The sequence below is a fragment of the Bufo bufo genome, chromosome 5 (assembly GCF_905171765.1).
Source record: "Bufo bufo chromosome 5, aBufBuf1.1, whole genome shotgun sequence".
In the NCBI taxonomy this organism is placed as follows: Eukaryota; Metazoa; Chordata; class Amphibia; order Anura; family Bufonidae; genus Bufo; species Bufo bufo.
The window spans coordinates 482,974,693-482,994,861 of record NC_053393.1 but is presented as its reverse complement, the minus strand read 5'-3'; the positions used below and the strand labels follow the sequence as shown (position 1 = coordinate 482,994,861).

At 43.4% G+C, this 20,169-nt stretch overlaps 1 protein-coding gene and 1 long non-coding RNA gene across 2 annotated transcripts in view; one reads left to right on the top strand and one right to left on the bottom strand.

The window, feature by feature from the left end:
• The window catches only part of LOC121002713, a 471,797-nt gene that overhangs the window by 230,806 nt on the left and 220,822 nt on the right, over positions 1-20,169 (top strand). The window lies entirely within an intron of this gene.
• Positions 1-20,169, bottom strand: part of DNAJB6 (DnaJ heat shock protein family (Hsp40) member B6) — a 106,419-nt gene that overhangs the window by 57,708 nt on the left and 28,542 nt on the right. Inside the window, exons 2-7 of the mRNA XM_040434194.1 lie at positions 14,911-15,001; positions 12,859-12,968; positions 8,950-9,009; positions 8,672-8,782; positions 5,530-5,667; positions 734-878 (exon numbers count right to left, since the gene is read on the bottom strand). Coding sequence (XP_040290128.1) covers positions 734-878; positions 5,530-5,667; positions 8,672-8,782; positions 8,950-9,009; positions 12,859-12,968; positions 14,911-14,975 — 629 coding nt within the window. The 5' untranslated portion in view covers positions 14,976-15,001. The remainder of the gene's footprint in view (positions 1-733; positions 879-5,529; positions 5,668-8,671; positions 8,783-8,949; positions 9,010-12,858; positions 12,969-14,910; positions 15,002-20,169) is intronic.

Genomic DNA, 20,169 nt, shown 5'->3' with positions numbered 1-20,169 from the left:
AATACCCTGCATTAGTTATAATGGCTCATTTTGTCCGGAGAGCATTCAGGAGAAATAAAATGGCCGCCACACAAAACTGCTGCATTTGAACATGTCCAAACAAATAAAAAATGATTTTTCTGCGTGGTGAACGGTGCAGCCAATCACTAGCCTCAGCAAGGGGTCAGCGACTGGCTGCAGTGGTCACATTGTCAACATTGCATCACTGCTGCAGCAGTGTTAACACAGCCTTGCCAGGGGATCAGGGCAGGATCTGTTAGATAACCATCTATTCTTTACAGCAGGTTGATTGGAAGTCCTGTCTGGTTTCCTAAACCAGGACAACTCCTTTAACTACAAGCTGCTAAACAATTAGAAATGTGTTGGGCCGTGAGGGCCCATCACACTTTCACTACAGCCACTTTAAAAGTGTCAAGAGCAGTGGAGAAAGGGTAGAAGCAGCAAAATTTTGCACAAACATTTTCAACGTTTGCACACCAGAAAACTGGCATACTGCCTTGGTAAATGAATCGCTGAATGTTAAGATGCAGCATAAGCACGTAATCCATGGAAGTTTGACAACTTTGTAAATGATGCTAGACCAAGGGCTATGACTTGTTTACTACTGTATGGTATGGGAAGGGTGGGGGAGACAACCACCAGATCAGGTCAAGACACAACTATGCCAGGAACAAACTGGAACACGCAGCACACACTACCAACAATGAAGCAATAGATTAGAGCGGAAACGTACCTCTTAGTCGTAATTTTCCTGCCATTTATCATTTTGGTTGAAGTAGATACAGATTTGAAGTTGCCCATTCCAGAACCCCCAAAAGATGAAGAGGAGAAGGAAGTAAAACCACCATGCCCCAGGGGACCAAAGGATGAAGTAAAACCTGTTTTTAATAAAAAAAATAAAAATTAAATTACCTTAATGAACTTTAGAGAATACAGAAAATACAGCAAGTTTCTATGTGAGATTTTTAACCCTTTCACGTCTAAGGATGTATTAGACTTTAAAAGCTTGCCATGACTAAAATATAAAGGGTGCAGCCTTTGATATCCTATACAGCATCTACTGACCCCAGTGTGATACATGGACTTTTCTTCATCATACTTAATGGGATTGTCCACCATTACAGACCTTTTGCTCAGACCCCACCACATCCTCTGCATCTGGAGGAAAGATGGTTTGTACACAAACATAGAAGAGGATCCTTTACGGTAAGAGCAGTGAGACTATGGAACTCTCTGCCTGAGGAGGTGGTGATGGTGAGTACAATAAAGGAATTCAAGAGGAGCCTGGATGTATTTCTGGAGTGTAATAATATTACAGGCTATAGCTACTAGAGAGGGGTCGTTGATCCAGGGAGTTATTCTGATTGCCTGATTGGAGTCGGGAAGGAATTTTTTATTCCCCTAAAGTGGGGAAAATTGGCTTCTACCTCAGTTTTTTTTTTGCCTTCCTCTGGATCAACTTGCAGGACGATAGGCCAAACTGTATGGACAAATGTCTTTTTTCGGCCTTATGTACTATGTTACAGCACCATACCTGCAGAGGGAAGCATACTTAAGGTACTTTCACACTAGCGTTTTTCTTTTCCGGCATAGAGTTCCGTCACAGGGGCTCTATACCGGAAAAGAACGGATCCGTCATATCCCCATGTATTCTGAATGGAGAGTAATCCGTTCAGGATGTCTTTAGTTCAGTCGTTTTGACCGATCAGGCAAAAGATAAAACCGTAGCATGCTACGGTTTTATCTCCGGCCAAAAAATCCGGCATTTTTTCCATAGGAATGTATTAGTGCCGGATACGGCATTAAAAATACTGGAATGCCGGATCAGTCTTGAGCAGACCGGTAAAAATTGGAAAAAAAAAAAGATACAAGACGGATCCGTCTGTCCGCATGACAGGCGGAGAGATGGATCCATCCTCCAATGCATTTGTGAGACTGATCCGGTGCAATCTACTGTCACACCAGCGTTTTTGCTGGATCCATCATGGATCAGCAAAAACGCTTCCCTCATGATAATACAACAGTCTGCATCTGTTATGACCAGATCCGGTTCTATTATCTTTAACATAGCAATTATGGATCAGTCTATAAAACCACTTTAAGTCAATGGGGGGGAGGGGGCCGATCCGTTTTCTTTTGTGTCTTGCTCCGTATTCCAGGACACACTCAAAAATGCTGCTTGCTGCGCTTGTGTGAGTCACGGGAACGCAACGGAATGCATTCTGTTCCCTTCAGTTCAATGACAATGAATAGGGACAAAACTGAAGCGTTTTCCTCCGCTATTGAGATCCTATGACGGATCTCAATAGCGGAAAGGGAAAACGCTAGTGTGAAAGCAGCCTTACCTGCTCCCCGCTGCTGGGTTCCAGCTCTGCCAGTTTGACAGGGACCAACAGCGCACTGCAGCCAATGTCTTGCCGCAGCAGTGATATGTCTCCCCATACATCATGTCACTGGCTCACATTCTGCTTGGGGGACAGATCACTAGTGTGGCCAGTCACTGGCTGCAGTGGCACACATGACCCCCATCCATTCCCAAAGTGCACAAGGAGGGATCTCAGCAGAGCAAATGCAGGGATGGACCGGAGGAGCCAGAGCCAAGTGGCAGGCAGCAAATAAGTGGGTTTCCCTACACCGCTACAATATAGGGTGGGATCTGACCGAAAGCTCGACAACCACTTTTAAAAAATATGTCAGGCACTTTTTTTTTTTTCAGAAGCTGACCTGTTTCTGTGGTTTCGCGAAGCTTCATATGCAATTATTCACTCTTTCACTGTATCTGTTTAATTACTAAAATCCGAGTAGTGAGAGTTTTTGAAATAAAAAGCAGTAGTACATCATGCCAGGACTCCTAGAAGAGACAATCTGATCATGCAGGATGATTGGCAGGTTTCTCTATATATGAGTGTATAGATTGTTGCTAATCATTGTGTGTGGGCAGAGTAACAGGGAATCTGTCTCTTTAAGGCATCCTGGCATGATTTAGGCCCCTTTCACATGAGCAAATTTTCCACGCATTGCGCCCGCACGGAATTCGGACCCATTCATTTCAATGGGTCTGTGTACATGAGTTGTTTTTCACGCATCACTTGTGCTTTGTGTGAAAAATCGCAGCATGTTCTATATTCTGTGTTTTTCACTGATAGTTGCCATGAGATGTTGTTTGTAAACAGTTTATCACGTGCGTGAAAAATGCATCAATGCACATTTCACCCGCGCAAAAAAAATTGAACCACTGAACGCAATCACAGACAAAACTGACTGAAATTGCTTGCGAAATGGTGTGAGTTTTCCTGAAAGCATCCGGACCTAAATCTGTATTGTTCGTGTGCAAAAGGCCTTAGGCCTCTTTCAAACGGGTGTTATGGATTGGGGCCGGATAGGATGCTGGTGCGTGGTGGGGAAATTGTGCGAGTGAGCACACAATTTTCTTGTGTGGTTCAGTTTTTTCTGCGGGAGTGCAAAGCGTTTTGCACACGCGTGATAAAAAACTTAATGTGGTACCCAGACCCGAACTTTTTCATTGAAGTTTGGGATCAGTGTTCTGTAGATTTTATTATTTTCCCTTATAACATGGTTATAAGGGAAAAGAACAGCATTTTTTTAATACAGAATGCTTAGTGGGTGGTCAAGAGGGTTAAAAAAAATTTTTTTTTTTTTTTTAAAACTCACCTCCTCCATAGCTGCCGGTCTCTGCTCTTTCTTCAGGACCTGTGGTGACGTCACCGAGCTCATCACATGGTCCAATCACCAAGGTGATGGACCATGTGCAGTGACGTCACCACAGGTCCTTTAGCCGGCAGCTCATGATTAAAGATAAGAGATCGGCAACTGCACGATCAAGAGGAGGAGGTGAGTTAATTTTTATTTTTTTAATCCCTCAATCCACATTTTACTAAGCATTCTGTATTGAGAATGCTATTATTTTCCCTTATAACAATGTTATAAGGGAAAATAAAGATCGGGTCCCGATCCCGATCGTCACCTAGCAACCATGCGTGAAAAATCGCACCGCATCCGCACTTGCTTGTGGATGCTTGCGATTTTCACGCAGCCCCATTCACCTCTATTGGGCCTGCGTTGCGTGAAAAACGCACAAAATATAGCATGCATGCAAGTGATGTGTGAAAATCAAAGCTCATGTGCACAGCCCCCATAGAAATGAACGGGTCCGGATTCAGTGTGGGTGCAATGCATTCACCTCACGCATTGAACCCGCGCGGAAATCTCACCCGTGTGAAAGAGGCCTTACTCTGCGTTTTATTCAGAAATCCTGATCCAAATCACTAAAATATATATATAAATAACACACAACTATCGCAGAGCTCCACTTTTCGCCATCTATCATATCATGCTCAGATAGCGCTGCAGAAGAACCCACCTAACAGGTTTAAGTCGACTGAGAAACTATAGGTATTTTTGGGTTCAAAAGAGCCTGTGCTCTATTCCTGTACTTGTATGGATAAGATGCATATTGAAATTTTACATATTTGAACAACAGTAAAGACATTTCACTGTGCTTAAGAGTATTTAGGTTACAACCCCATATGCTAAAGATGTAGGAAAAAGCGCTGGCATTTGCACACTCCTGTGGTACCAGCCACCAAAGAGGCCGCCATGCAAACACGACCACCGCTGCTGGATTGAAAAATGCATCAAGCCAGCAAACAAGGCAATATGGACAATCACAATACATTAGTAAGTGCCTTGTATTAACTTTCTCTACATGATAAATGCCATTTGATTAAGTGAGATGTCGCAGGTAAAAATTTCAAACTTTGGAATAGATCTTATGACAAAAAAAAAAAAAAAAAAAAAGCCATTTTCTCCCCTCCTAAAGAAACATTTTCTGGTATGCCCATCTTGAGACGACACTGCTGTCTGCTCACTGAAGGATCTGATTACAAGCTGCTCAAAGTCGTCCCTGAAGTGGGAAGAGATGGGAACTAATGAGCTGCTAGACAGAGACTTCTATATTAAGATATATTACAAAGTTTCATAGTCACCTGCACTATTGATTTATGAAACGTTTGTTGAATGTACAGAGATAAATTATGTTCAGGACAGTCTTTCTAATGGTCTCTTCTGTGGTACAGGCAAGCGCAGGTGGCCACATGCATGGTAGTTATGGTGAGTATTATGAAGAGTGCCTGTCAAACAGCTTTGCTGAAAATGCTCCCAATTAATGCAAACCACAGTACACAATACTTCTGTCTTTGCAGATTCAGTCTAACTATACAGAAATCATAATCAAAACACAAAACTGGTGTAAAGGAAGACTGGCTTAGTTACCGCACAACAACCAAATCAGATTTCACCTTGCATTTTCAGAGCGTCTTTGGAAAATGAAAGATGGAAACTGAATGGTTGCTAGGGGCAACTAAGCCAGTTTTCCTTTATGCCAGCCTTGCTAAATCTCCCTCAGTGTGGCTGAATAAAGATTGTCCATGTATACTTTTAATGCATTGTGTGTAAAAGTTCTATGCACAAAAAAACAAATAAATGAAGTTATTCTTCAAAATCAAATACCTGAATCGAATGGTGAAAAGCCTGGACCAACTGGACCAAAACTAGGAAAACCACCAAAAGCCGAGAAGAAAGGACCTTGAGGCCTACGGTTTGCCCTGGGGCCTCTTCTGTTACCAAAGAAGTCTTCAAAAGGGTCTTCTGTAAACAAGATAAACAAATGGGGGAGATTTATCAAACTAGTGTAAAGTAAAACTGGTTTAGTCGCCCACAGCAACCAATCAGATTCCACTTTTCAGAGCTCCTTTGGAAAATCGAAGGTGGAATCGGATTGGTTGCTATAGGCAACTAAGCCAGTTCTGCTTTACAGCAGCTTGATAAATGAATGGCTGTAAACATGAGACATGACCATACATCGACCATTCCACATTGAGTCACCATTAAATTTTGATCTGTATTTGAAGGGTTTACAAAGATTTTTGTAGCACGGTGTCAGCGTATTTGAAAAAAAATTCCAGAGCTCTCGCTTATTCAGCACTGTGGCTCCATATTCTTCCTCCTGTGATTTATTGTTCTGGCTGTAGCGGTAACAACCCATATATTGCTGAAGACCATCACTGGCCTCAGCCGTATACAGCAGAAGACCACTGAGGCTGGTAATTGGCTGTAATGCTATATGTGACCTCAGCACTGAAACCAAAGTATTATGGCACAGCTGATGTCTGGGAAGGAAGGTGGAGCTTGATCAGACGGCGGTTGGGAAAGTAAGTTTTTTTATTATTATTGTAACAGGCTACCTGTCACTGTACCACAAAAAGAAAAAAAAAAAACTCTGAACACCCTTTAAAATGTGAATTACACATATTAAACAATATCCTGCAAAGTTAAAATATAAATCACATGTCCATAAACAGTAAAGAAGTTCTCCCATTCCCCATCACAGTGAAGACCCCACAAGGACCAACTACTTCATGAGACAAAGCAGGAGGGCTTGTGAAAGAGCATCTGCAGCTCTGAAAGATGACTTCCAAGGGTTAGATCTGCTGATCAGTAGGGTCCCTTCATTCTGAGAAGAGATTTTGTTAAAATGCTGTATTTTTTCAGCATATTAAATGTTTATATATGCTTGAAATTCATTGCATGGTTGGAAAAAGTGTTATTTATTTTGAATAATTTCACATAAAATAACAGAAAAAAGCTATTCCTAGGGAATATTTTGGGTGGGGGAGAAAAATCACTGATCCCAAGGCTGAGTTCACATGGGCGAGATTTCCGCACGGGTGCAATGCGTGAGGTGAACGCATTGCACCTGCACTGAATCCTGACCCATTCACTTCTATGAGGCTGTGCACATGAGCGGTGATTTTCACGCATCATTTATGCGTTGCGTGAAAATCGCAGCATGCTCTATATTGTGCGTTTATCACGCAACGCAGGCCCCATAGAAGTGAATGGGGCTGCGTGAAAATCGCAAGCATCCACAAGCAAGTTCGGATGCGGTGCGATTTTCACGCATGGTTGCTAAGATGAGTCTATTCACTGTATTATTTTTCCCTTATAACATGGTTATAAGGGAAAATATTAGCACTCTTTAATACAGAATACTTAGGTCAATTGAGGGTTAAAAAATAAAAAAATGAACACCTCCTCCTCCAATTGATCGCGTAGTTGCCGATCTCTTCTAACTTCTTTAAAGGGATTCTGTCATGACATTCTAGGCCTATAACCTAAACATATGGCCAGGTCTGTCCAAATAGCATGAATTTGAAACTGTCCTTATTAAATGTGCCTGTGGCTCTATTAGCACATAAAACAGGTTTTTATAACCTGTCATTCACCTACCTAAGGTGTCCAAGGGGACGTCGCTTCATACAGGGTGCCCGGCTGCAGCCATCTCAGTCTGGTGCCCAGCGCCGCCTTCCCAGTTGAAATCGCAGTCTTCCTCACCTCAGCCCCGCAAGCCTCCGGCACCAGACTGAGATGTCTGCAGCCGGGCTCCTTGTATGAAGAGACGTCCCCTTGGACACATTAGGTAGGTGAATGACAGGTTATAAAAACCTGTTTTATATGCTAATAGAGCCACAGGCACATTTAATAAGGACAGTTCTGGATTCATGCCATTTGGACGGACCTGGCCATATGTTTAGGTTATAGGCCTAAAATGTCATGACAGAATCCCTTTAATCATGAGCTGCCGGCTAAAGGACCTGTGGTTACGTCACATCACATGGTCCATCACCGTGGTGATGGACCATGTGATCTCAGTGATGTCACCACAGGTCCTTTGACAGGTCCTGAAGAAAGAACAGGAGACTGGCAGCTACGCGATCAATTAGAGGAGGGGAGTTCATTTTATTTATTTTTTTAACCCTCAATTGACCTTCTACTAAGCATTCTGTATTAAAGAATGCCATTTTCCCTCATGTTATAAGGGGAAATAATTACATCTACACAACACCGAACCCAAACCTGAACTTCAGTGAAGTTGGGTCTGGGTACCACATTCAGGTTTTTATCACACGCGTGCAAACGCATTGCACCCGCGCGATAAAAACGGAACGCAAAACTGACTGCAATTGGGTACCTACTCGCGCGGGTTTGCCGCAACGCATCCGGACCTTATCTGGACACGCTCGTGTGAACTCAGCCTAAAAGGTGCCATAAATAAAACTGATTAAAAGATAGTAGGGCAAACCTTCATTCAGCTGCACATGAATTGAGGAGTTGGTATAAAACAATATATTTTATTCAAACCAAATTGTATATTATAATCACATAAAATCCTTATTAAACATATATAATAGCAATGCGATTATATATGTTTAATAAGGATTCTATGTGATATAATATACAATTTGGTTTGAATAAAATATATTGTTTTATACGAACTCCTCATGTGCAGCTGAATGAAGGTGTGCCCTACTATCTTTTAATCGGTTATATCTTTTTCTTGAAGATTGGGTGAAATCTTCTTTGTAGGTGCACCCATTCCATTTTTGTTTGAGAGGTGAGCCTTCTCTAAAAACATTTCCTATAAATAAAACAGTTTGAAGACTTAGCATTATTTTGCTAGAAAAAAATAAATGCAGCAAAATGGTGTAAATTCAGCCTTTAAGGAAATCTAAGACTCAGTTTATCATTTTATAGTTCAAGCACAAGAAACACCAGCATTAACAGAAAAAAAGATTAAATAAAAAAAATTTACCAAAAAAGTCAAAGGAAAATGGGTCTCTTCCTCCAAAGAAGTCTCTGAAGACATCATCTGGGCTTCTGAATGTAAAGCCAAACTCGAATGGATTGTCATAATGGCTTCCACCTAAAGACAATTGAAAACACAAAAATAGTCAAACACAGCTCTACAGTTTAGGCACGAGATAAAACAGAAGACATGTTTAGATCATCACTTTTGCAATAAAACCCCCCTTGAAATCGGTCACTAATGTAATACTAGAAAACACATAGTAAAGTGCACACAGTACTTACCGCCACCTCCGCCTGTTAATCCTTCTTTTCCAAATTTGTCATAGATATCCCTTTTCTTGGCTTAAATAAAAAAAAATGAAAAAGAAAATTGGAATCCGTAGCACAGGAGTATTGCACAGACAGCAGCATCGGGGACTCTATTCTGTAGGGAGTAGGCTCATGTGCAGAGCAGAAAGCTGCCGATAAACTTGTGACGATTCAGGAGGTACAGCGAGGCTCTACAGCCTCATATTAACTTTACGTTTTTGCCATTTTAACTTTGTAAGCTTGTTCGTATTAATAAATCGAGAACATTGAAGATTGGAGTCATCATTTATTGGGTACACAGGACCCAATAGCAATTTTATCTAACTATGCTACAATGAGGACAACGTGAACACATTTTCTTTGCATCGCAGAAGATCTGTTAACCCCTTAGTGACCGGTCCGTTTTGGGCCTTACTGACCAAGCGTCCTTTTTTATTTTTTCGTCTATATAGCTTTATGAGGGCTTGTTTTGAGGAACAAGTTGTATTATTTTTATTTTTAATAGCACCATTTGGGGGTACACAACTTTCTGATTAACTTATTAACTCTTTCTGGGAGGAAGATGGGAAAAACAGCAATACTGCCACTGCGTTTTTACGTTCTAAATTTTACGGCGTTCATTTTTTCGTTCTAAATAACATAATATCTTTATTCTCTGGGTCACTACGATTACAGTGATACCAAATACATAGTGCTTTTTCCGTTTGACTACTGTTTTGCAATAACCAGAAATTAAGAAAAAAAATTTTTTGCATTGCCACTTCCCAAGACCTTATTTTTTTTCCTATGGAGTTGTGTTAGGGCTTGAGTTTTGCAGGACGACTTGTATTTTTCATTGGCCTAATTCTGGAGTAAATGGCGTTTTTTGATCGCTTGTGATTAAAAAAAATTTGGTGGCAACTAAGAATAAATTAGCAATTCTGTCTTTTTACAGCGTTTACCGAAGGATAATTTACAGGATTTTTATGTAGTCCGGGTGGTTACGGATGCGGCAACACCAAACATATTTTTATGGGATTTTTTTTATTGAATAAATGTTTGGGGTTTTTTTTCACTTTTTTTTACCACTTAATAGTCCCACAATGGGACTACAACAGACAACATTCTGATTAATTTTAAAATGCAATGCATAGGGACTATAGTGCATTGCATTTTAAAATCAGTGCTATTCTGATATTGACCAGCAGGCTGCGCCAGAGAGGCACAGCCTGCTGGAAACTAATCAAGGCAGGCTTGGGGTCTTCATAGACCCCAGCCAGCCTTCACACACACACACACACATCAGCATCCCGCGATCGCATTTGCGCGGTGCTGATGGGAGACCGAGGGAGTCCGCTCCCTCTGTCAGCACTTTACATGCGGCGGGCGCCATTGCCCAGCGCATGTAAAGTGTTAAACAGCCCGGATCAGCACTCCTGCTGCTCATGTGAGTCGGATCCCCAGGGACCCATGCACTGCTTTAGACTGGGCCACCGTTAAAAAGTGACTGCCCAGTAGGGATCGACCGATATTGATTTTTTAGGGCCGATACCGATAATTTGTGAACTTTCAGGCCGATAGCCGATAATTTATACCGATATTCTGGGAATTTTCATTTTTGAGAAAAAAAAAAAATTCCTACACAAATCTGCTGAAAATTAATATGTTTATTGTTAATGTGTATTTTTTTTTGTTTATTGTTAATGTGTATTTTTTTTTTTATAAATCTTTTTCATTTATACTTAATATTTTTGTGTTTTTTTTTTACTAACTTTTAGCCCCCTTAGGGACTAGAACCCTTGTCCTATTCCCCCTGATAGATCTCTATCAGGGTGAATAGGATCTCACACTGTCCCTGCCGCCCTGTGCTTTGTGCACACAGCAGCATGGAGCTGAACATGGCAGCCAGGGCTTCAATAGCGTCCTGGCTGCCATGGCAACCGATCGGAGCCCCAGGCTTACACAGCTGGGGCTCCGATCGGAGGAGCAGGGGAGAGGGGATCCTGTGGCCACTGCCACCAATGTTTTTACTATTGGCCGGGATGGGGGTGGGGGGCGCACTGCGCCACCAATGATTAATACTGGGGGGCTTGGGGGGGGCGCACTGCGCCACCAATGAAGATAAGTCTATCGATCATTCATATACAGGAGGCGGGAGCAGGCTGCAGAATCACATAGCCGGCTCCCGACCTCTATCAGCGGTAGCTGCGATCCGCGGCACCTGAGGAGTTAACTACCGCGGATCGCAGCTATTGCTCATAGAGGTCGGGAGCCGGCTATGTGATTCTGCAGCCAGCTCCCGCCTCCTGTATATATGAATGAATGGCTTATCTTCATTGGTGGCGCAGCGGCCACAGCCCCGCCCCTCCTCCTATGTTCTATCCCCTCATTGGCGGCAGCAGCAGCAGCAGCACAGGGGGAGGAGACACTGCTTCCTTCTCCCCTGTGCTGCGGAGGGAACACAGAGAGCGCTGAGAGCAGCGCGTTCTGTGTTCCCAATACGTTATCCGTATATCGGCAAAATAGATGCCGATACCGATAACGTTCAAAATCCTCAATATCGGCCGATAATATCGGCCAAACCGATAATCGGTCGATCCCTACTGCCCAGCCTAAGGCACCTTAGTAACTGCAGTAAAAAGGCGTATGAGTGGTCACTAAGGGGTTAAATATCCCTATTCTCAGACATGGACAACTGATCTGCTCCTTTGGAACAAGACGGGCCACAAAAGATCTTCTTACACACAAAGGGACACTTCCATTCACAGTAACTTATATGTGAATATAAATCACTCCATAAATTCCACTTCCTGTCCTGGCTCTAACTTCTTTGTTTGGCCTCTTAAACCACTCTTAACTCCCTCAGTTAGGCCATGACCACAGAGAGCCCCTCATCGGTAGTGACCCAATTAGCACATTACGCTCTTCTAAGCAATGCTACTCTGTGGGCATCTTTAACTAAGTCTGCCAATGGGACAAGAGAGTTGTCACTTATCAAAGTCTACACCTACTATTGTGATGGACATTACCCTTTAGACAATGGGTTACCTGTCTATATAGGAGGTCTTATCTGTGACTGCTACAGAAGGACAACGTTCCGTATTTAATTTTAAACAGCAGAGTACAGCCTAAATACAAAAGATTTTTTTTTTTTTTGGAGAGTTTTAACTTTCTGGTGGAAGTGTCCCTTTACATGGGATGATTAGGGGCTGTAACAAGCACCAATAAAAAGTCCATCAACGCTCGTTTAAAACCGCCTTGACACAGGTAGATCTAACCTGTATGGGGTGAAGTAGCGGTACTACAATTGTCCGTTCCCTGTAACGCTTAACATTAGGTAAGCAGCACGTTCCCAGTTTACCGCCAACAAACGAGCTTCTGTGTAATGGTCAGCTGATCGGTGAGGTGTTGGATGGGCCGATGACTTGCGTTAACCCAAAACGAGACTTGAGCTAGTAGAAGCGCTTGCGAATGGGTTTTGGAAACCAGCCGACACATTAGAAAAAACCTGGATTTTAGAGTATCCTGTATATCTCCAATCATGCAGAAGGCCTATTGTGTTGCACACTGCTGGGGTGAGATCTGCTGCCCATATCCATTTCTCATGAACAAAAACTCTGTAGTTCACCCTTTAAGGTGGTCACACAGATAAGACTAAGGTCGGCCGACCGTTCCGATTTCAGCAGGACCAGCCAACCACCTAATGTGTATTTCATGACTGGCCAATGTTGGCGTAAAAAAAGGAACAGGTGTGTAGAAAGTCAACATCCCCATATTCCTTTGTTCTCAATAGAAAGAGGAGGTGTATAGGGCGGAGAGGATGAACGGCGTTTGGCCGATAGCTACTGAAGGGGCAATAAGCGCTCATACAGACTACATTAGAAAAACGTCAAAAAGCTTTACCATCTGATAAGACTTCATAAGCCTCAGCAAGTTCTTTAAATTTCCTCTCCGCTTCTTCTTTATTATCAGGATTTTTATCAGGATGCCACTTAAGGGCTAATCTTCGGTACCTACCGGTTGCATAAATAGAAAAAAAAGAAAAAATATACATAAGTCAGGATCCTTTAACACAGCCCTATGCAGGGCCACAATGGGCACTTGATACAGCCTACACATTATGAACATCTGGACGACTTGCTCGCCCTTCGGTGGGTGGGCAGCAGTTCATCAAGCAACTGCTTCTCCCAGGGTCTATTGCAGTCAGCTCTCGTTAACCCTTTCTTCAGCATAGAAAATACTCCCTCAAATATGATCTCAGATGCATATGGTACGAAATGCCCCCACAATTTCCTTCTCATACAAGTACTGTATTTAGATATATTCTGTTTCCAGACAGTTGAGAAGTAATTTGGGAAGGGGTACTACACACAAGATGTATCTAGCGCTACATGTGAGGGACTCTTTTCTAAGCAGGAGAGGATGGGGATAACAATAGTAATAAACCGTGAGTAGGGATGAGAGAACTTCTGTTTTCAAGTTCGGTCTACAAGGTTCGGGTTATCTAAGAATTCAGTTATGGATTCAGTCATCACGGACCGTAACTTATGGTAGCAGAATCCTTAGGTATCCTGTACGTCGAACTTGAAAACAGAAGTTCGCCCAACACTAACCGTGAGAGATGCAGATGGCTGAAGAGCTGCTGCCCACCCACAGGAAGGGTAGAAAGTACTCCAGGTATGAGTTGATTTTTATTTTTTTTGTTACATTTGTTGGATAACACCTTAAAAAATGCACACAGCTACTTAAAGAGGACCTTTCACCGATTCTTACCCTATGAACTAACTATACAGATATGTAGAGCGGCGCCCGGGGATCTCACTGCACTTACTATTATCCCCGGGCGCCGCTCCGTTCTCCCGCTATGCCCTCCGGTATCTCCGCTCACTAAGTTATAGTAGGCGGAGATACCAGTCCCTAAGTTATGGTAGGCGGAGTCTGCCCTAGCGCTGGCCAATCGCAGCGCAGAGCTCACAGCCTGGGAGGTTATTTTCTCCCAGGCTGTGAGCTCTGCAATGCGATTGGCCAGCGTTAGGGCAGACTCCGCCTACCATAACTTAGGGAACGGAGATACCGGAGGACATAGCAGGAGAACGGAGCGGCGCCCGGGGATAATAGTAAGTGCAGAGAGATCCCCGGGCGCCGCTCCACATGTCTGTATACTTAGTTCATAGGGTAAGAATCGGTGAAAGGTCCTCTTTAAGCAGTTTACCCTGCAATACATGAAAAAAAAAAATTGTTAGTTGTCTCAATCATTTGGATGATGATGATTATTTTTTTTTAAGAGTTAAAATAATAAGGATTGATGAAATTGATATTAATTGAAAATAATAAAATGGCAAAAAAAAAAAAATATCCGACTGTTGAAGACTGCACACTATATAATTTAATGCCACATTTGCCATTGAAAAAAAAAAGCTGTCAGGCCCTAGGACGACACTCTTTCAGTTCTGGTGCACGGTCAGATATATGCCACAAGGTGCTAGTGGACCGGCATATACAGCAGTCCTAATACATTTCTCCCTCAAGTGTAAAATTAGGGCTATAAAAGCTCAGCTAGACAATTGTCGGGAGGGAAGCGTTCCTTCCTGGCAATCGCTTGCTCGTCAGTGAAGGAGACCGCTGCTATTACATGAAGCGATCTCCTCCACAGTATGGGGAGGAGCAATCATAAATGCCAATTGCTCAGCCGCATAGGGACTCGTTGCTCGCGAGCAGGAGATTGTGATTAGACAGCACGATCTGCCGCCGGCAAACAATGATTTTTAAGCCTACTTAAAAATCTGGATTGCCCGATGAACGTTACTTCGAACATCTGCTAGCGATGATCTGGCAGACAATCTGCCAATGTAATACAGCCCTGAGTGTGAGGACAACAGTTCACCCAATAACTGCCTGCTAATAACCCCCCTCCTCTACACAACCACCCACTGGAAATGGACAAATACTACTCACGATTTCTTAAGATCGTCTGGAGAGGAATTCCTGTGGACTCCCAACACTTGGTAATAGTCAACCATGACTTACACGGAACGAGTCTGGGAACCTGTAAAAACGTTAACACTTCAGTCTATTACGAGTAGCTGTATGTACTAGGGGGAGAATAATCACTAAACAAAAAAACAGTGAATGAATATTTATCTTGATAGAGAGAATAGCCTATATGTGGAGCAAACAGGTTGGTTTTAAAGATTTGATAAGGGGCATAAATTACAGAGTGCAAAAGCCATGGGGGAGGGGGTGCACGGAGAAACAACAAAAAGTGTCAGCTGACTCTTGCCAGAGTTTAGGAATGGTATTTTTAGAAATGCTCGCTCCCAGCCGTGCTGCAGGATTTCACTGGGTCACACTGAGACCTGCTGCACGTAGTGTGTGCCCAATCTATTCCAGACGACACCGGCACTGTGAACACAGCCACATTTACCTGGCAGGTCCAAAAGGCATCGCCTACATCAAAAAGATCAGGGTCCCCGATTTCCAGGAGAAAGCCTTACACCTCTCCTTGGAAATGCAACCATGTTAAAGAGAACCTGTCATCTGGATTTAGTGCATAGAGCTGGGGACATGGGCTGCTAGATGGCCACTAGCACATCTGCAATACCCAGTCCCCGTAGCTCTCTGCGCTTTTATTGTGTTAAAAAACTGTTTTGATCCATATGCAAATGACCTGATATGAGTCCTGTATCCGGAGATGAGTCCAGCGGAAAGGAGCCCAGCACCGCCCCGCGTCCTCCGAATCTCCTCCTTGCTGGCGTCAGAGCTGGAGCGCCGAAATCTCGCGATGCGCGAGCTAGCGCATGCGTAGTTCGTTCCCTGTGCTGATGCCAGTACAGGGAATGAACATGATGCCGACACTGCGCATGCGCTAGCTCGCGCATCGCGAGATTTTGGCGCTCCAGCTCTGTGACGTCAGCAAGGAGGAGATTCGGAGGACGCGGGACGGTGCTGGGCTCCTTTCCGCTTGACTCATCTCCGGATACAGGACTCATATCAGGTCATTTGCATATGGATCAAATCTGTTTAACACAATAAAAGCACACAGAGCTATGGGGACTGGGTATTGCAGATGTGCTAGCGGCCATCTAGCAGCCCATGTCCCCAGCTCTATGCACAAAATCCTGGTGACAGGTTCCCTTTAAAGAGAATCTGTCACCACGATTCTGGACTATTATCTGCAGTAATACACAAGATCTACAGCACATACATAGGGCTCCAGATGGCGACCAAAATAGTCGCTAATGCGACTTTGAATTGCAAAATGGCAACAAGACTTTGTAGTCTTGTCACCATTTGCGCCTAGACCCTCTGCTGTTCTGCCTCTAAGAAGAAAGGGCTTTCATCCAGCAGACACACGAGTTGAACCAACATGGCACACGCTGCTCTCAGCACACGCCATGTTCACCTCAGCAGCACAGGGGAGAAGGAGGCCGTCCCTCCCCCCTGTGCCGCTGCCACCAATGGACTGATAGCAGGGAGGGGAGGGGCTGTGGCTACTGTGCCACCAATGAATATAGTTTATGCCTGAATACAAACGCAGGCTGCGGGTGCCGGCCATATCCCATACCCGGCCTCTATGACTGTGTGCTCCGATCCACCGCAATTAACCCCTCAGGCGCAGCACCTGAGGGGTTAATTGTAGCAGATCGCAGCGCACAGTCATAGAGGCCGGGTATGGGATATGGCCGGCACCCGCAGCCTGCGTTTGTATTCAGGCATAAACTATATTCACTTAAAGGGTTGTACTAATGGCAGCTGAACATAACTATATTAGTGCCATCTCACTGCGTGCCGTCGTTATTGAGACAACGTTTTTTTTATAATATGCAAATGAGCCTCTAGGTACATGGGGCGTTACTCCTGCTCCTAGAGGCTTTGTTCTCTCACCTCCGGCCACGCCCTGCTACACTTGATTGACAGGGCCAGGCAACGCAGTCTCCTCTTGCCAGTCCTGTCTGCTGTGGAAATCTGACACCTGCGCCGCCCCATCTAGTATTCGGCGCAGGCGCAGTGAGTGAAGCCGGCAAGCATCCTTCACTTACTGCGCCGAATGAGACTAGATGAGTTGTACACAATCCCGCAAAACCCTCTAACTACTGTTCCTTCCAGTGAACAAAACACACAGGTAAGTAAATATACCACATAATTATGTGAAAAGGGTCCAGGCAGGTACCACATGCTATAAGGCAATTTCTGGAAATGGTAAGTACAAGCTGTCACAATTACATGGAGCAGTCAGCACTATTGTAATGATAAAGGCCACAAAGAGAGGATATGCCTCCGATGCCTCTACTCTTAGGCCTCTTTCACACAGGCGTTGCGGGAAAAGGTGCAGGTGCGTTGAGGGAACATGCACGATTTTTCCGCGCGAGTGCAAAAAATTGTAATGCGTTTTGCACTCACGTGAGAAAAATCGGCATGTTTGGTACCCAAACCCGAACTTCACAGAAGTTCGGGATTGGTATTCTGTAGATTATAAAAAGGGAAAATAATAGCATTCTGAATACAGAATGCTAAGTAAAATAGCGCTGGAGGGGTTAAAAATAATAATTTAACTCCCCTTAATCGCGCAGCCGGCATCTCTTCTGCCTTCTTTCTTTGCCGTGTGCAGGAACAGGACCTGTGGTGACGTCACTCCGGTCATCACATGGTCCATCACCATGGTAAAAGATCATGTGATGGATCATGTTATGACCGGAGTGACGTCACCACAGGTCCTGTTCCTGCACACAGCAAAGAAAGAAGACAGAAGCGATGCCGGCTGCGCGATCAAGTGGATTAAGGGGAGTTAAATTATTTTTTATTTATTTTTAACCCCTCCAGCGCCATTTTACTTATAACCATGTTATAAGGGAAAATAATAATGATTGCATCCGCACGGAATACTCGCCCGTGTGAAAGGGGCCTTAGATATCACCCTATTAATGCCAATGGTTTCGGTCACTGTGTAGCACCAGTAATGGAATTCAGACTTTTTATTTTAGGAGATCTAGCAGCTCCATCTTTACACTGAAAGGCTTGAAAACCTAAGTATCTCCAAGATTACAGGGTGGAAATAAGCCTGTACTAGTAAGTATTTTCATCCTATAGTTAAGGCTTCGTGATAATCTTTGCCCTTCCTTGAGGCAATCCTGTATTTCCCTCACTTCCAATAAGCTCTTGCTCTCCTCACATGAACTAGCAGGACCAATCAAAACGCAGATAACTTCCCACAGTTCCCAGAGCAGTGTGTATCCTCACATACAGCTAACTAGAGACAAGCCCTGCAATTACATTAAATCAGTAAGCATTTATTTTAACCTCTTAATAGCCAGCAGTTCCTCATTCTCTTTCAGACTGATCGGGAGAGGGGGGGGCCTGCTTTAGCTGCTCATCTCTCCGATTTGGTACCAGCTAGAAATATGGACATTCCAAGCTTTCAGACAATACCAGAATTACATAAATCTGTTCAGTATAGGGGAAGATATCAATTATAGAAATTGGGATGCTGTGAATGAAGCTAAAAGTAAAAGCAGATTTTACCCACGATTATTCCCGACTATTTCTAGGCAGCGCTCATCTGTCTGCCAGCCCTGTGCTCTGGTGAAATCTCGCACCGTTCAGCATTCAGCGCAGACGCGGTGAGGGAAAGACACTCGCAGGCTGCCAGCTTCCTCACCCCACCTGCGCAGAATACTGAACGGTGCGAGATTTCACCAGCGCACAGGGCTGGCAGACAGATGCGAGCGCTGCCTGGCCCTGTCAATCAGGACTTGGAGGTGACAAAGGTGGGAGAACGGAGTTTCTGGCGTAACGGGGGCATAGATAAAAGTAGGATTAGGCTAGTTAGGTTTAGCTGACATTAGCACATAGCTAATGTCCGCTAGCTTAATAGGGTTAAATCTGCTGACAGAATCCCTTTAATTATGGCATAAAATGTGGTGGGAAGCGAGAAACAAATTCCAAATGGGGTGGAATTGGAAAAAAAAGCGCAATCCCCACCGTTTTATGGGTTTTGTTCCCACAGCGTTTTGTTTATGGCAAAACTGACCCATGCCCTTCATTCTCTGGGTCAGTACGATTACAACGATACCCCATATGTATAGGTTTTTCATGTCTAAATAGTGTAACAAATAAATTAAAACTGATCAAATAAAAAAAAAATAATAATTACATCACCATATTCTGACCCCCATAATTTTTTTAACTTATGTCTACTGAGCTGTTTAGGGGCTCATTTTTTTGCGGAACAATCTGCTTTTTATTGATACCATTTTGGAGCGTGCGTGACTTTTTGATCACATTTTATAAAATTTTTTGGGGTAAGTATAGCAATGAAAAAAATGGGAAATCGGCCATTTTGTCCCTTTTTTCCGTTATGCCATTCGCCGCATTGGATTTTTTTTTTTTTTTTTTTTTTTTTTTTTAATACTGGCGTTTTCGGTTGCGGCGATACCCATGATGTTTATATTTGTTATTTAGGTATTTATTTTTTAATTATACGGAAAGTGGGGCGATTTAAACTTATATATTTTATTTTTTTGTGATAATTTTGTGGCCCATATATGAGCTTATTAATTATGTTTTTTAATTTTTCATTGTTCTTTCAGGGATTTAATATTTGCCATTAAAAGTTAATTTTGCTCATTTCTTATAATTGCAGCGAGGGTGAAGGTATTCAGCGCAAGTACCCATGCCCCATTTGGCCACATGGGGCATCGGTAGGAAGCACAGAAGTGAGCTTCCAGGTTTTTGCGCATTTAGATGCCGTGACCTCACTTGGTCAGGGCATCTAATGCATTTAATTACCGTGATTGGCATTAATGCCGGTCACGGTAATTAGCCGCAGGTCTCTGCTGTATGAAACAGTAGAGATCTGCTGGCCATGACGCCCACTACACGTGCGAGCGGGCGCCATGTACGATGCTGGTAGCGAAAGGGTTAAGATGTAAGTTAGTTTGCTCCATCCTAATTATGTCTATGGCCATAAACAATGCTTCCATTTTGCTCTATTATACATGATGTTAAAAAATTGTCCTGATGGAAAAATTAATTCAGCCTGCAAAGGAGGCAACATGGATTATCACAATACATTAGTAAGGGCCTTGTATTAACTTTATCTACATGATAAATGCTGAAGTGAGACAACCCCTATATGACCCTATTACACTGCACAATTTTGGGAAAATCATTGGGAATAGGAATGCTCATTCCCGATAATCTGCTTATAAAATCGAG